The 17,627-nt window shown below is 44.0% G+C and overlaps 1 protein-coding gene across 1 annotated transcript in view; it reads left to right on the forward strand.

Annotated features, from left to right (window-relative positions):
* SPTLC3 (serine palmitoyltransferase long chain base subunit 3) overlaps nt 1-3,903 on the forward strand; it is a 125,174-nt gene extending 121,271 nt beyond the window's left edge. Inside the window, exons 11-12 of the mRNA XM_026653225.1 lie at nt 1,154-1,283; nt 3,790-3,903. Of these exons, the coding sequence (XP_026509010.1) occupies nt 1,154-1,283; nt 3,790-3,903 (244 nt within the window). The remainder of the gene's footprint in view (nt 1-1,153; nt 1,284-3,789) is intronic.
* The last annotated feature ends 13,724 nt before the right edge of the window (nt 3,904-17,627 follow it).

The raw sequence follows: 17,627 nt of genomic DNA on the forward strand, positions 1-17,627 counted from the left end.
TGCATGGAGAACTTGTGCCCTTCTATGGCCAAGCTTCCATCAGCGTTTCAGGATCTGTGGGGAATAGTGAACTCCCCTGTCTCCCAGTTACACCAGGATCCTTTTAGTCTGAAGTTTAACTATTTATCAAGCCCTCTTGCAAGGACTATCTGATGGGCAGAAAGCAGGTCTTATGAGCTATAGAAAATCCTCAGCCCAGAACACAACCCTAATAACTGGCCTGTGGGGAAATGGGAGACAGCTTTAGTTGCAGAATCATCTTGTTTCCCTCTTGAGGCATTGGAGATCAACCAAGATGTCTCCCCTTGCCATCCGGAAGTTCAGTGGTCAAGGTGCAGAGACTTCTCAGCATTGGGGCCCCATCTCTGGAACTCCCTCATGAAGTTGTTTGTCAGAGTCCCTCTGTAGCTGTCCCAGTGGCTCATGCATGCTTCCTCTTTGGATCAGTTTATTTGTGACCACAGTCTCCTCTACCTGTTTGCACAGATTGGTAGAATGGGTTGTCATTGAGGCCAATTAGTCCACGCTAAGTGTTATGAATCGATCTCTGTCCCTCTGCATTACTTACCTCACAAATATGAACAATTTTCTCCTCGGGATACTGAGCAGGTAGCTGTTCTCCCCATTTTACAGGTGGGGAAATGACACACAGAGGTTAAATGACCGACCCATTCAGAGAGTCTTTGGCAGAGCCAGGAATTAGCCCCAGGTCTCCCAAGTCCCAGTCTCTTGCTGCAGCGACAAGACCATCGTTCTACTTTATGTTCAGTGCCTTGTTCAATGACGTTTGATCTAAATGGCATTAATTTTTATTTATCACCATCTGTTCGTCTAAATATTTGCCTGATATTGGGTCTGATTCTTGCTGCCTTACACTTTACATAGACATTTGCACCTGTGCTCAGTGATTGCGAATTGCTCCTAATCAGAATTCTCTGCTCACTTACATCAGTGATTGTATCTGACAGTCGCTTTGCAGAGATGAAAATGACTACACAAGCTGCAAGGCAGTGGAGAGTTGATGGTAAAACGCCTATTGACTTCAGTAGGGCCAGGATTTTTTAACCATTGTTTTTCACACTTGCGTGTTTTCTCTTTGTGCTCAGTTTATTGGCAATAACTCACTTTTGTTTTCTTCTTTCCCTCCTCCCAGGGCTTTTGCAAGGCGCATGTTAGACAAAAATATTGGGGTGGTTGTGGTTGGATTTCCAGCTACTCCTATCGCAGAATCGAGGGCTCGGTTTTGTGTGTCGGCTGCACATACACGGGAGATGTTAGACACGGTAAGAACAGCAGATGTCCTGGTGAAATTAACATCAGATGCTAGAGGGGCTGGGAGAAGCTACAAGTCTGTTACTTTGAATCTCAATAATTCATTTTGCTTTTGTTTTTCTTGATCTTTGTCACTTAATATTTAAAGCCTTTATAATTACAGATTTTATTTAAAATATTAAATTATACAACAATTAACTGTACTATATTCCCCTGTTCCTAAGAGTGACTAAATCTGTAATAACTAATAAAGACCTACCTTAGGAGCACACCAAGACCAAAGTTAACTGCTTGGGCAGGAAACCCTAAATGATGTGGTAATAATTGCATATAAGGGTTTCCATGCCCTTATTTTCATTCCATATTTATGTGAGTTACATTGCAGCAGCAAAATATGGCACCATCTTGGGTTTTGTATGATACATGTGGAACTTTCAGTCCAATATTTGGAATTGTTTGTATCTAACAAGAGGGCTAAAAGGTGCAATATGACCAGTTTGATCCCTGTATCTTTACCTGCTTCCAGAAGAGCAGTTACACTTATGTTGAGATGTCCATTATAAACTTCTGTTTCCATCTGTTCATAACTTTCTAAAAAAAAGTATTTTTAAGATTGAAATTTTCCATCTTCCTCTTAGTGCAAGGGTAAGGAAGCAAATTTAGATGAAATATGTTCATCCATTTTTGAGTTAGGTAAGGGTGGAACTTTTTTGGTTGCCAACAGATTTTAAGGCTCTTTTTGCATGAGCATAACTCTCAGAAACTGATGCATTTTATACACTCCGTGTTTTCAAGTGGGAAGAGCCCTGATCCTGCTTCTGACTCCATGCTGCTGGCCCCTGTGCCCACGCAGACCTCAGTGGGACTTGATGTGAGCACATGGAACCAAACACAGTTGGAGGACTGAGACCTTAGTCCTATACTCAAGACTAATTTCCAGGCCAATTCAGACCATTTTAGAAACAAAATTGAAAAATCTGGTTTGCACATGTGCGGTAGGAAATTCCTGCTAATCTTAAAACTACAGTAAGGAACAATGGAATACTCAACACGAAGTTAAAATTAAATGGTAACATATATATATATATATATCAATGCTTAGTTACCGAGGTGTAGTTAGGTAGGCTGTTATTTCGCTGTGTAGTTCCAGAGTTGCAGAAGCTTTTGATTATGCAACTGCAGTAATACACAGTGAAATCACCCTGGAGATTAGGAGCGTAATCTCTTTATTTCGCTTAGGTTTTCTTTCCTTAAAACAGCAGCATTAAACACATGAAAGTTACAATTTTCAAGCACTGATCTTGCAATTCATCTCACCGCGGTATGCAAATTGGGGCCTTGAATGACGCTCCCCAGCAGTCACCTTTTACAAGTTTTGCCTTTGCAGCTAGGTATCATTGCCATAGTATTTGCCACACTATCTAAACTTCCCTATGCCTTGTGTGGGGAATGGGAAACACTCTGGGTAGTGTGGTTTAGTTACCTCAGGCAGCTGAAAAGTTTTTAAGGACAACCACTGCGTGAATGTGCTGTAAATCCAGTGTAAAATAAAAACACACCGCTCTTGTGCCATTTCTCATCACAACAACCATTGGCTTAAACCACTGGCAGTAATACATAAGGGGGAAGACCCATAAATGGGAAAGTTTTCAAGGATGGTAATTTTTTTTTTAATTACTTTGCAGGTCCTTCTTTATTTAGCTCATTTTACCACATTCTTAAACCGGGGGGGGGGGGACACGACTTTTCTATTCCTGAGCATATGTTACTGTGTAAACAGAAACAGGATTGAAAGAACAGGTGCTATATTTTTACTTGATATCAACCTATTGGCTGCTTTTCAGCACGGGCTTGAGGCTGCAGGGTTCTGATCTTCTCCAGGGAGATTCTGAATGCCCTTGCTTTCTATTGAATCCAATAGGAGTTGAGGATGTGCAGCCACTCACATTATAGGATGAGGCCAGCTGTGATATTAATACAAGCACATTTTCCACTTTTGCTATCAAACCACATAATCCTGTTCAAGATATTCACAATGACCCTGATAAACATCTGGGCCTGGTCCACCACTGGAGTTATACAATGGTAAAACTGGCCTTTGGGATATGTATGCAGATACAGCAATGTCGTCTTATGTTATGTATGTGCCTTTTTCATGTAAAAACGAGAATTCTTAGTTGGAGTATTTTTCTCCCTGCATGTCTGAGAAATACACACAATTTACCAACAGTCGGCTAATAAATATTGCCATTGGCTAATACAACATAGCTTACCATAGAGCCAAATTTTGTTCTCAGTGATGCTAATGTAAATCTAGTGTAGCTCAATTGATTTCACTGACATTCACCAGTGTAGCTGACAGCCAAATTCACCCCTTTGGCTTTATTCCTTTTTCTTTTATTTTAAACTGTGAAAGCCACATGTGTTTTTGTGTCACTTGCTGTTCAAATGTAAAGCAGAAGTGAGAACAGCTTTAAATCCTTTTAAGATAACTGATACAGTGTAATGATCTTGCAGGTCCTGAATGCCCTTGATGAATTGGGCGATTTTCTGCAACTGAAATATTCACGACATTCCAGGTCATCTCGTCCTGAACTATACGATGAAACAAGCTTTGAACTTGAAGATTGAGTTTCCCACCCGTGAAGAGAACATTATGATACAAAAAAGAGAAAAAGCCTAAGAAATATGAATGCATTTCTTCCCTTCTAAGGGCAATTTTTATTTCTCTATTAATTGACCTGAGGGGAGGCACTGTTGTTGCGTTTTACTGTATCAAATTTCCATGTGCAAGAGACTATGGCTACAGATCTACTCCCATGGAATTATATGCTTTTTAAGGTATTTTTTATGCAAGCAGACTCTGTCCCATTGGTCAAGTTGCCACTGTGCAGCTTTGGTGCCTTTTTATGAAGAGGCTTTGGCTAGTTCTTAATTCTGGTTGAAATAATAAATTTGAAACCTGAATGGATTCCAGTGTAGTATGTTAGCTTACATGAGTTTCAACTGTCAGACTGGATAATACCTAATGCATCAATGTGGATTGCCCTGGAGGAAATGGCAGATAAGGATCTTCTTACCTAATTTCCACATTTTGAGTTCTCAAAGGACAGCAGGTGTCAGAAGGACATACTAGCGCATGAGAAAACGTTCATACAGAAACCTACTCATATTAAATATTTCTGACAGAAACCTGTGTCTTGGTCACTTAATGTTGCAAACAAAACCAACCAACCATAAAGTTGTATAGTTCATTGTGAAGAAAGAACACACAACAGGCTTCCTAGTGTGTGGACTCGGAGGTTGTGTGCGAATTGAATCTTTTCGTTAAAGGTGGAAATTCTTTTCTGCTACAGCATTCAATCTGCAGCCTTCTGCATCTTGTTGCCACTGAAGTTACTCGGCAGGCTTGTTCCCTTTTCATGTAGCAGTAGTAAACAATTTTAATAACCCTTTAACTTTCCTGTAAAAGCATTGATCAAAACACTCGGATACTTGCAGTTCACAAACTGCAGCTGACATTTATGAGCCCACTACCAAGTTTCCCGAACTACTTATGAGCTTAATAAATGCACTAACTAGTAAATAATGCTGAAGCTGCTCGTTACACAGAATATGAAGTCCAGGGTACCATACACAGCTCTGCCACCTGTTAACTTGAAGACTCTTTGATTTCGGAATGTACTAAGTTTCCCTAGTTGATTTAAGTATCACTCGTTGAACTACTGTGTTCTCTCTTTATGCTGTTATGATGTATTCAGGTGTTTTTATTTAAACGGTGTTTATTTTTCAAATGCTTGATTGACATAATTGAGCATATGGCCCACAGTCGGAAAGAGAAGTTATGGTCAGAGTTCCATTTCCATTGCATCAGACGAATCTACAAAGATTCTTGAGAAAACATTATCCTCCTCAGCTTTACTTGTCTCACATCAGACTGAGCAGTTTATGAGGAGATTTTTGCAGACCATAGTTGTTGTATGACACCAGTTAAAAATGGTTCTGTAGCTTTAACAAACTCCAAACCATTCCACAGTATCAAATGTCATTGTAAACACATCAGATCAAGAGATGTTTAGCTTTCTGTTGCACAGATGTACCACACTTTCATGTTCTTGAAAGCTCTGGTGTAAACTTAACCCACAGCTGCAATATTAGATTTAGGAACAGAACAATTAAATTGTGGCGTACCAATTGCAATATATTACTCCCTGCTTGTTAAAGCAGCTTTAAGGATAAAACAAGGCTGATCAGTTATGAGGTCCTGGGTTTTGTTGGTTTTTTTGTTGTCGTTGTTTGTTGTTGTTATGCGAGTTAATAAAATCCAATGGTGCTATAACTTTAAGAATTGATTACAAAACATTCCATGACATCAGAGGTCAGCTTAGAACATGTATATTAGGGGACCAGGAGAAGTACATAGTGTCATATGATTGTTCACTCTGAACTTGAGAAGCACTAAAGAGGATCGAGGGAGAAGATGTTTGTGCATCAGGGTAAATGCACTGCAGAAATATTTAAAATGTTCTTGGGTTGTTGTTTTTTTTTTTACATTTAACGTGATTTTTGTTTCTTTGTTAAGCCACCTATTTGCAAGCTACAGCTTCCAGGCAATTTGCCTGTAGGGCGAGTGTGTGCTTAACACTACTCTGTGAGGATGGGGAAAAGAGGGGAAAGGCCTGCAGCCTTGGAGTGCTTTCCTTCAAGGAAAAAGTACTGAGTTGATATATAGAGTTTTGCTCTCCACTCCTGCACATCTGTGGCCAGTTCCTCCGCTAGTGTAAATTGGCATAGCTGACTTCTGACCTCCCATCTTAGAGTATATGGTCACAGTCTATACTTCAGAAAACAGCATTACACGTGCTGGTACAACCCATGCTATATTTCTCTCAGCAAGGCCTGAGTTTCATTAAGCTAGAGACTGATCACTTTTCATCCTATTGGGGAATGTTGTCTGTCTAAAGCAAAATTCCTCCTGCCCTCAAAAATTACTCTCTGCTCGCTCGCTCTCTCATATTAAGGAGACAGGCCCTCTATTTTTCAGAGTTGTCAGTTTATATATAAATATTATATGCTTTCCCTTGATTCCCTCCATATCTTACGTATTAGAAAAAGTATTCAGCTTTGAACGCATGGGGTGAAATCCTAGCCCCATTGCTATTAATAGCAAAATTCCTATTTACTTCAACGGGGCCAGAATTTCCCACAGGGTCCTAATTTAGCTCACGCTAGTTTTCTACCAATGTGACCTTGGTGGAGTTATTCTAGCTTTACACCAGCGTGAGATCAGAATTTGGCCAGCCCTTGGTAATGAAGGCACTTCACTTCATTTTTAAAAAGTCATCATGTGATGGGTTATTTATTGGGAAATTAACACATCCAGTATAATAATCACAGATTTTTGGTATGATTCATCAAATGTATTCCATTTGAACGAGTATACGTTTGTGGGAGATTTATTTCTCTATCTGAATAGGTGGCGATCTAGAGTTGGTTTATTTTAAGCTTTTAATAGAAGTTCTTCCTAAGTTTTTTGGATAATCAATAAAGATTGTTCATGATGTCATGTGACACAACCTCATGCAAGTCTTGTGTTAGTGAGCTCAATAACCCTTTGTAAAATCAGCCAGCTCCAGCAGCCTTGGGAGCTTAAGTACTGGTTCACTGGTGGGTGCTTTGGTAAGACCTAAGAGGTCTATGTGACAAAGCTGTTGAACCATTGCTCTTTCCTCTTCCTTCACACTCCCACCTATATTTTATTATTCACCTTTTCCTGTCTTGCTTGACAAGATGTTTTTCCTCCTTTTCCTCCCTGTAGAAGTCTCGGCCGAGGTTCGGCCCTCAGCGGGGCTGTGGGGTATCCCACCGCCTCGCTCTGGTCTGCCGTCAGTCCTGGTCCAGCGGTAGTGTGGGATAGCAAACACACGGTTAGGGGCTCAGGCCCTTAAGCAAGGGCTGAGCCAATAGGTCAGAAAAAGCCCCGGGCCCTCAATCAGGGCGGGGCAGCAACCACGCAGTCTGGAGCTCAGGCCCTCAAGCAGGGGCTGAGTCAATGGGTTTGTAGCGGCCCAGGCCCTAGGTCAGGGCGGGGCAGCAATCAAATAGTCAGGAACTCAGGCCCTTAAGCAGGGGCTGAGTCAATGAGCAAGAGGTCCCAGCCTCTCTAGGCCAGGAGAAAGGGGGAGTCTGCCACCCAAAGAGTGGGTGCCAGGGGGGACGCAGGCCCTCCCACTCCACTGCGTCCCAGCCCGGGGCCCTAGCAGCGGCGGAAACTCGCTGCTGTCAGTGGGGATCCTGGCCGCAACACACTGACATAGGCTCTGGCAGTGCTGCAGCCAGACTAGGGTCGGCTGCCCCCGGGCTACTTCCACACTCCTCCTCGTAAGGTACCTGGGCCGTACTAGTGTCCTCGGTGCTCTCGACCAGCATCGGTTCCTCTGGGTAGGTAGCAAAGGGTAGGTTCGGCTCCTCCTCGGGGTAGCTGGAAAGGGGCAGGCTCGGCCAGTCCTCCTCAGGGTAACAGGCGAGGGGTAGGCTCGGCTGGCCTGGTGAGTCAACAGGCCAGTCGCGGCCTGCTGCTGTCTCCCAAGAGGAGCTCGGCCACAGCCGTCTGGTCTCTCCGCCGGCTTGTTCTCCACTGAGCTCTGCAGGTGGGCTTTTATACTTCTGGGTCGGCGCCGTGCCCTCTGAGGGGCGGGCGCCGGACCCGGTGGCTCCGCCCACATTGGTGTTAGGGGAGGATCGGCCCTCAGCGGGGCTGTGGGGTATCCCACTGCCTCGCTACACTCCCATAATGTTTACATCCACTTAGAATCATAGAAGTTTAGGGTTGGAAGAGACCCCAGGAGGTCATCTAGTCCAACTTCCTGCTCAAAGCAGGACCAACCCCAACTAAATCATCAGAGCCAGGGCTTTCTCAAGCCGGGCCTTAAAAACCTCTAAGGATGGAGATTCCACCACCTCCCTAGGTAACCCATTCCAGTGCTTCACCACCCTCCTAGTGAAATAGTGTTTCCTGATATCCAACCTAGACCTTCCCCACTGCAACTTGAGACCATTGCTCCTTGTTCTGTCATCTGCCACCACTGAGAACAGCCAAGCTCCATCCTCTTTGGAACCCCACTTCATGTAGTTGAAGGCTGCTATCAAATCCCCCCTCACTATTCCCTTCTACAGACTAAATAAGCCCAGTTCCCTCAGCCTCTCCTCGTAAATCATGTGCCCCAGCCCCACTTCTGTGTGTGTGTTTATTCCTGTGCAGTTGGTTTGTTATAACCATCAGAGAGCACCCATGCAGCTTCAGAACGTACAGGTTTAAAATCCAGCAGTGGGGGGAGAATTGGCATCACAGGCACAGTACGCTGTGCCAGTGCTTTTTGGTGGCCCCATCAGTGTCTGCTCATTCTAACCTTTCATTTTTCAAAAGGAAAGTTCCTCATTACGGTGCTAACCTTACAAATTTGAACCAATGCAGGGTTGTCTGAGCTTGGGCCTGGTTCACCATTCACCCACACTAGTGTAGATAAGGACTGACTCCTACCCTGAAGTCAACAGAGCTGCACTGGTGTAAGAATCAGGCCCAATAGGTCTAAGTGTGGTGTGAACTTCCCACATTTATTTCAATGGAATTTTAACTCGGAAACCTAATGATGAGATTTTTTTTTATCTGGACTATGTCACAGCTGATCACTAGCAGGAAGATCCAGGGTGAAGTTTAGGATTATGGGAAGCATTTAGATAGAGTACCATCACTTCATTTTTTTTCCCAATCTGTCCACTGGTGAACGCATTTCACACAAAGCATTGCTAGCCTATAGGGACAGGGCAAAAAATTGTTAGTTAGTTTAATGGAGGCAAATTATTTTCTTTCATCTAAAGTGTGCTGCAACAAACAAATCTCCAACTGCCTCAAAAATGCACACACACAAAAAACCCCACCCCATTTAAAACATGTTCTCATTTTATTCATACATAAAATTTCATTTTTCTCCCAGTGGAAGCAGAGATCCAGGCCCAAATTTTCCAAAGGGGCTACAATATACAGACTAAAAAACTTGCAGATGCAATTCCAAATGCCACATCTCAAATTTTGGGTGTGCAAGAGCGTATTTGCAAACACAAACTGTATTTGTATGTGCAAATAAAGTACTGAGGTGTTTCCCTCCATGTATGTGCAAATACAGTTTGTGTTCACAAACCAGACCCTGGCTAGCCCAATGGGGAGAGAGTGAGTAATAAGTTGTTCAGAGTCACGTGGGCCCGGAGGTAAGCAAGAGGAGGAGCACTAGACTAGAAGGGAAAGGACAGGGAGTTGGGGGTGGGGGGTAGAGGGCCTGAAAGAGGATCAGTCTTGTTTGGCATTTTGGGGAAAGGGGCCACAGCAGACTCTGGCTTCAGCACAACACTCAGCCATGAGAGGGCAAGTGAAACAGAGGAGGAGACCGGCACCACTTGCCCTGCCTCAGAGTCGCACACAGGAGGGGTCCACACCCTGCAGCAAGGGTCTGTGAGCCAAGGAAGATCGCCCCATGGTGCAGGTAATGCAGTGTTAGGGCTTATCCTGTAGGAGCCTGGAGGCTTGCAGGTTGTGATGAGCTGAAGCATGACCTGCAGGCACCCTGTCAGGGTCGCCATCTACTCGGGCAGGCTAGCACTGAGTCCTTTCACCTGGGACCATGGGGGACACCACTAGCATCAGCCAGTCTGTTCCCTTTCACTCAGCCTGGAAGTTTTCCTTACTGCCATGTCAAGAAGGGGTCCTTGCTGTTTCACCTTCCAGATCCTGATGTCTGCATCAGCTTGGTGGCACAATAGGCTCCCCCAAAAGGTTATTATTCCTGGTGTGCACACCACATCGTTACCAGGAGACATCGTTGTCAGGCCCTCGCCTGAGGGAGTGGACACAAATCAGCTTATGCTGCAAGATAATTAGCTAAGGAGAGGGATGGAGGGTGCAGGACCAGGACAGAGGTGGTGGAGCTGGGGACCACGGCCAGCATCCAGGTGCGACAAATCAGGGCCAGACAAAGTGCACACAGTTTTCCAGGTGAGCAGTGCACAAGGGATTGAATCGTGCAATTTCTGTGGGTGCAAATTGTTCCCTGTGATATCATGATGGTGCCTGCCTATGGCTCATGCAAAGAGCAGCCTATTAATCTCACTCTGTGATTCCAATGTGTTCATGAAGAGGGGAGCAGGAGGCTGGGGTGATGGCTGAATCTGTCTCTATTATCCTATTTCCCCCCTCGTGCAGCACCCTATGCCAAGTGGGGAGCTGTGCTGGGGCAGATGAGCACTAGTGACGCACCCTCCTCTTGGCAGAGCTGAAGCATTGTGCTGGTCAGTGATGACAGTGCTGGCTGATGTGGCTAGAAGAGAGTCTGACAGCAGAAAGTCACTGGAAAGGGTGGGGACCCGCCCATCACAGAATCAGAGGTGAGCTCATTTGGTACCTCTGGCTCAGGGAGTGCACACATCCAGGGCTCAGTTTGGTATTGGACTCAGTGTATGGTAGTTTTGACGGGGGACTGGAGATCTTTGCTCAGGTGTCATGGCTTCATGCGTATACCTGTTTCTAATGCTTCGGTATTTGGGAGAGACTAATGGGACAGCTGCGTTTGCTGAAACATCTGATCCAGCAAGTGTCCGCCAGCATCCATAGAGGCTGATGCAGATTCTGCATGCATCCCTAGGAACCCTGGCACTAAGGACCATGCATTGCACCTCCTTGGTCACACTGCTCCCATTTGTATCAGCCAGCAATGAATGGGTTAATGTAATCTGTGCAATTCAGATTTTTCTGTGCCTTCGTCAGACTGGCTGGAATCATCTTAAAATCCCCTTAACGCACCAACAGACCCTCTCCCTTTGGCAACTGGCCAAGAGGCTTCACATCATCTGTATTCCCCGGGCCAGCAGCCGTGCAGTGTCACTGGGTCCTCGAAGTGTGGCCTCCAGTGCCTCCTCATCTCCAGGAGGGTCGCCCTGCCTGGGAAGCAGGTAGGGTAAGTCTGGGGGTTTTAATAAATCATCTGCTGTGGCTTGGTGAGGATAGTATGTGTTTAGCATGGCGCTGTAGTGGGAGTAGCTGCTATACCTACTCGTTCCAGTAGTGGCATGACAATATCTTCCTTTCTCAGGAAAACTTTGCACGCATGTCTCTCCAGCAAGTGAGTCCCCCATCCCCCGGGAGGCCAGATCAACCAGATGTAGCTGGGAAAGCAAGAGGTGGAAGCCAGTCTGAGGAGATGGATGCTCACAGGTAACTCGGCTACAAGCAATGCCAGTGACATAATTGGCTGTTGATCTTGGCGCTCTGACATATGCCGGCCTAGGGTTGAGGAATTAGGATGTGTAGAGGTGGGGAACGGTGTAATATTTGGGTAGTGGAGCCTGCTTTCTCATGAACCTCCCACTGAAATAGGCCCTCTGACTGAATTCAGCCATGAAAGTAGGCTGGCACCCTCCTCTTATACAAGGCCGAGGTGTATGTTTCTGGTGACTCACTGAATCTTTAGCGGAAGGGGAATATTCAGTAGAGTTCTCTGCAGGTGTTGTCCCTGGTTCTTGCCTTTGGTGCCTGTGACAAGGACAAAGAGGGGTTCTCCATACCCACCCATAGCACAGAGAGCAACTTACCCATCTTATATTCCATATGCAGATCACAGCTCACTGTAACATGCCTGCAGCTTGGGTATAATCTCCAGTGGTCTAAAAAGCTGCAGGTAATGGAGGTTTGGTCTGGTGTCCAGCGTTCCAAGCAAAGCTCCAGATAAAGGATGTTTCCTGACATCGTTTGACAGTTAAGGTATGCTGTGACAGCCCCTGGTCTGAAGTAAATTCCTTCTCTACAATTCCTCTCCAGTGACTATTCTGAGCTGGCATCTGACCAATGAGATGAGTGTATGCATTCCGAAGGCAAAGCTTCCTCAATCAACGTCTGTTTTACAATTACCTCACGGTCACCAGATGGGTCTCCTGACTAGTGCAGGCGTTGGTGGGCACCACGGTAGCTGGATACTCTAATCTAAGGGGGAAGCTGCCTTTTGATCATTCCTAAGACTGAGGGCTCTGCTATTTACAGCTGGGACAGTCAGAATAGAGGTGATATTGTCAGAGCTCTTGGACCACCTGCTCAGGGTTGCAAATTCCCAATGTTCAGGGCACCCCGATGCGCAGTCCAGCAGCCACATTGTATAGTCTCTTCACAGTAGTGTTGCCTAGTGCATAGAGCACCAGACTAGGGGCTGGTTTACACTGTGAACTTACATTGGCATCGCTACATCTCTCAGAGGTGTGAAAAATCCTTTCTTTTGGTTTTGGACATGAACCACCTAAGCATGGGTTTGAATCGGGGGCTGCAGGACAGAATGTGAAACATACACTTACGTCAGTTATACTAAATCTTTTAATAAAATCTTAATTCAAGAAAAAAAATATGCACCTGATAAATAAACTTTTCCACCCGTCAACATGGGTGATTCTACACTGATGCGCTACAGCGACTCAGCTGCAGTGCTGTAGCTCTGCCACGGTAGCATTTTAAGCATAGACATACCCTATGACTCAATAGAGCTGGGTTCTAGTCCCAGCACTGTGATGGGCCCTGCTCGCAAGTCACTTCACCTTGCTATGCCCTTGTTCCCCATCTATACATGGGGATAATGCTACTGACCTCCTTTGTAAAGTGCTCTGAGTCTATGGGTGAAAAGCGCTATGTAAGAACTTGGTATTATTATCTGAATTGGTCTTTTCATTTATCGATCCTACAACTGGTCCATTATTCTTGTTAAAAGTATTAGAAGAGTGCTTAGTTTATGCCAGGGGTAGGTAACCTATGGCACGCGTGCCAAAGGCAGCACGTGAGCTGATTTTCAGTGGCACTCACACTGCCCAGGTCCTGGCCACCGGTCCAGAGGGCTCTGCATTTTAATTTAATTTTAAATGAAGCTTCTTAAACATTTTAAAAACCTTATTTACTTTACATACAACAATAGTTTAGTTCTATATTATAGACTTATAGAAAGAGACCTTTTAAAAACATTAAAATGTATTATTGGCACGAGAAACCTTAAATCAGAGTGAATAAATGAAGACTCGGCACACCACTTCTGAAAGGTTGCCGACCCCTGGTTTATGCATACCAAACCTAATACCTAGTACAATGGCAGGGATTAATTATAAACTCTGTATAAAAATTGCTGGAATACTGACTTTTAAAGTTTGCTTTCTGCTATATTTGTATGGTTCTTTCTACTTAATGCCAGTCAGATTTCAATCTTTTTAACATATGAATTTATCTTTTAAAAGATTTGGAACCAACCTTTTTCCAATTTTTTAAATGTCTGTTGTCTGTTTGTTAATGTGATGTTCAAGATTTTATAGCACAGTCTTCAAAGCTAAAAATATTTTTTCCAGGAGCTAATTCAAACCAGAGTGTAGCAGCTTGGACGGTTTTACTCTTTAGGCAGAATCCTGAAACAGTAGTGTTCAAATTATATCACAGTTTAAGTAGAAATACGCAGATTAAATCTGAACCTGACATGTCATCTTCTCTGCACATTGCCATCCAGGTTTCAAATATAAATCAATAAAATGCCCAACTACAACAGAGCATATCATGTCATTGCTTAATAGCATATGACAGTAGCCTCTTCATCGGCCCAGATGCCTAATTTTGTTCCAGACCAAGATGGATTCCACACTGTAAATCTAGGCAACCAATTCCCATGGAATTTCAATAGCCAACTCCATTAGACTTCTTAAAAAATCCCAGTCTTGAAATGTGGGGTGTCTGTGTTCTCTCTCCTAGAACTGAGTATGAATCATCCGTAAAGAACCTCAGTGTGTATGCAGGGGTGCCGGAACAGGTTGGGCCAGGGGCCATGGCCCCATCACTTTTAAAAGTCGGAGGGCTATGTCTTCCCACCTTTTACTGGCCCTAAGGGCAAGTGACAGGGGGGAGGCATGGAGAGGAGTGAGCAGGGGGCGGGGCCTAGGGGGAATGGGCGGTGCGATGGTGGAGCCTTGAGGAGAACAGGTGGTGCGATTTCAGGGCCATGTTTCAGGCACCAGTGCCCCCACACACACTTTTAGGGAGCTTCCATTGCCTCTGTGCGTATGTGCTGGAGGACTTCCCTCGTGTCTGAAAGAGAAGGGACTGACCCAGCTGAGAGCTCCAAAAGGTTTATTTACCAGATGCATATTTTTTCTTGAATTATGATTTTATTAAAAGATTTAGTATTATTGGCTTCAGTGTATATTTCACATTCTCTCCTGAACCCCCAGATCCAAACCCACCCTTAAGAGATTTGTGTCTGATTGGGATCCAAAATCAAAAGATGGGAAAGTTTTCTGGCTTGGATGAGCCTGAAACCTCACACTCAACCTTCCTGTCTAGATTCCTACACTTTATGATGACAGAAATGACATGAGATGAGTTGATCTCACAAGATTTCTGGCACTTTGGGCCAAAATCTCCTGAGAACAGCTCCCATAGTTTTGGTGCTGTTGACTCTAACCTGAGCCTTAATTCAGCCCAATCCAAATCTGTTCTGGATCAGAATACCAAACTTTGTCCATCACTCTTCTTCACACTAACACTCTTTGGGGTGTGGTCTCTTTCTGAAAGGTGCATTGTGTCATTGCTATTCAGCTGAATAGGATCATAACTTGAATGCACTTTGACCCAAAGCTCACCTTTTCTGCCGCACCAGCATCATGTTACCAATAATCTTCGGGTTAATACTATGCAACCAGTACACCCTTCCATTTGCACAGAAGACTTACTGGAGGAAAACAAGATGTGCATACAAACCCTATGTGTCTTAGCTTGGAGCCCTACATCTGAATCTCAGGGCTTGTCTACACTTAAAACGCTGCATCTGAGCTGCTGTAGCACTTTAGTGAAGACGCTACCTAGGCCAACGGGAGGGCTTTTCCCACCCACATAGATAATCCACCCTCTCCGAGAGGCAGTAGCTAGGTTGATGGGTCTACAGCAGAGATTAGGTTGGTTTACAGGATGTGGATTTTTCACACTCCTGAGCAACATAGTTATACCGACCTAATTTCCTAGTGTAGACCAGAGTCAGGAAATATGTTTTCCTCCTTTTTTCTCAGAAGAAGTTTGGCAGTCAAATCATAAAACAGTTGTTTACTATTATGACGTGTCTACACAGAGATAGGAAAATTAATCTGAACTATTAAAGGTGTGAATTCAATGTGGATAACTTAAATTGCATGAAACTTCTGTGTTGACATTCTCTTTCAAAATTAAAATTAATTCAGGCCACTTTAATTCTGAATGAAAGAGTCCACTCATGGGTTTAATGTAGTTTAACTAATCCACGCCTTTTAGTTAATTCGGATTAACGTTCTTGAGCATCCACATGTAGACAAGCCCTGAGTGTTTACTCAGCCAACCGGTGCTAATATGAATAACAAGATCTCTCACACCCTTCTTAGACTATTTCATTTTAAATGATAAACCATTGCCTGGCATGCCAGGACAGAATAATCCTTTACTATTTTCATGGTGTTTGTAACCCAGCCAAAGCTCTTTGATCTTAAAGATCTTTTCCGTCAGATTCGTTACATACAAAATTAGGCCACTGTTAACAAGAACAGAGTGTGGAACAGAGTGTGAGTTAACAATAAGGTACACAATTTCTTTCCCTCTATCAACACTATCAGTTACTGCCACCAGCAAAAAGAAGTTTAGTTCCCATCCATATGGAACCATTGGCATTTAAAAGGAAGGCTGAGGTTTTTTTCTCACTTCAGTGACCATCTATCTAATGTCATGTACATTGCCACAAATGATCTCAAGGGTTACCAGACAGTGTGGCTGCCCATGTGGTGAATTACAAATATCCTTCTAAATACCCGCAGCGGATGCAAATTGACTTTGATTCCCTCCACCCCCAGGTCCTTGAAGGGGAAATATTTGTATTGCTCTGCCAAGATTTTATTTATGTCCTTTCCAGTGCTCTCCTCTGTGCGACATAGATCAACATGGAGTATATTCTCATATATAGCCAGTTCGTCATCATCATGTCGTTGTCAGCTTTCTAAAGGTAAGGAAGCTAAAGCTTCAGCCGGAGCAGAGAATACTCAGAAATTCACCATCTCCCCAGAACTAACGCAACCAATGAGCTGACACATTTACATATAGTGCCAGATCTCTCATTTCAGGGCAGGCAGAACTTCGGCTTTCAAAGGATCCATGGGACTGGATCCATGGGTACTTGATTCCCTGGGTCCGATCCCAAGCTGGTATAAACTGGTGTCGCTGCAATGGAGCTAGGCTGGTTCACACCAACCAAAGATCTTTCACAATGGCCCCATTTGTTCAGGAAATAAAAATGGTTTCCTTCATTACAGAGTTATTAAAAATGGGCATAATATTACCAGAGTCCTTGTCTAGCTAGCACCAGGCCAATCAACTGCATATTAAAATCAAAGGTAAATCCACAAGGAAGAGTCATAAAATAAAACTAAATAGCAAATCTTATCCCTTTTCTGACAAAACCCCCTTTGAAGTTACAGAATAAGGACAGCAGCATGGGCTCTGATGCATAAAACAAATACTAATGGGGGTCACAGGAACCTGTTTAAGGAGCTGAGAGAGGACAGGAGACATTGAGAAAGGGAGAACAAGGAGAGCCAAGCTATGGACTAGCAGTTAAAATCTAAAGAAAAATAATGTTGGTGGCAAAAGTGGAAAACAAAACATTACTGCAGAGTTGGTCCCCAAATCAGAGACAAGACTTGTGACAAATTATTAATTCTCAGACTGGGAAGAGTTCCCAATCTCTGGGGTGGGGGCAGATGCACAAGAGTCAGTACTTGGCCACCTCCCTAACCTAAATGAACTGGAAAATAAAATAAGGAGTTCTGCTGATCAAATAGTCAAGTAGTATCAAAAGGCAGAGGTATTGCCAGTGCAGGAGAGAGAAAACATAGAAAGTTCTCGATTCGGGGGGGACGGGACCGATAATACTGTATAAATCAATGGGAGTTAGGTGCCTCATTGAAATCAGTGGGGGTTAGACCACTAAATACCTTTTAAAATCTGCCCCCAAGACTTATAGGCCTTAAATGAAACAAGGGCATGCTTAGGGTAGCCATAGTGAAAAAGCTTCCTGATGGAAATGAGGCTGTGAGGTAGATCACAATCAAAAGGAATGTTCAGCAAAGGATTAGATAACACACTTGGGGCAATAACACACTTAGATCACAGCTGACAAATAGGCCCTTTTTTTAATGGCGTGATCCCGTTTTGGAGTTTGCACTGATTGGAAAATTCACTAAACCTGTACAATGTTGTAATTAAATCAGATGGGAGCGTTCTC

This window comes from Terrapene carolina, unplaced genomic scaffold, assembly GCF_002925995.2.
Source record: "Terrapene carolina triunguis isolate 2854851 unplaced genomic scaffold, T_m_triunguis-2.0 Scaffold132, whole genome shotgun sequence".
Taxonomy (NCBI): Eukaryota; Metazoa; Chordata; order Testudines; family Emydidae; genus Terrapene; species Terrapene triunguis.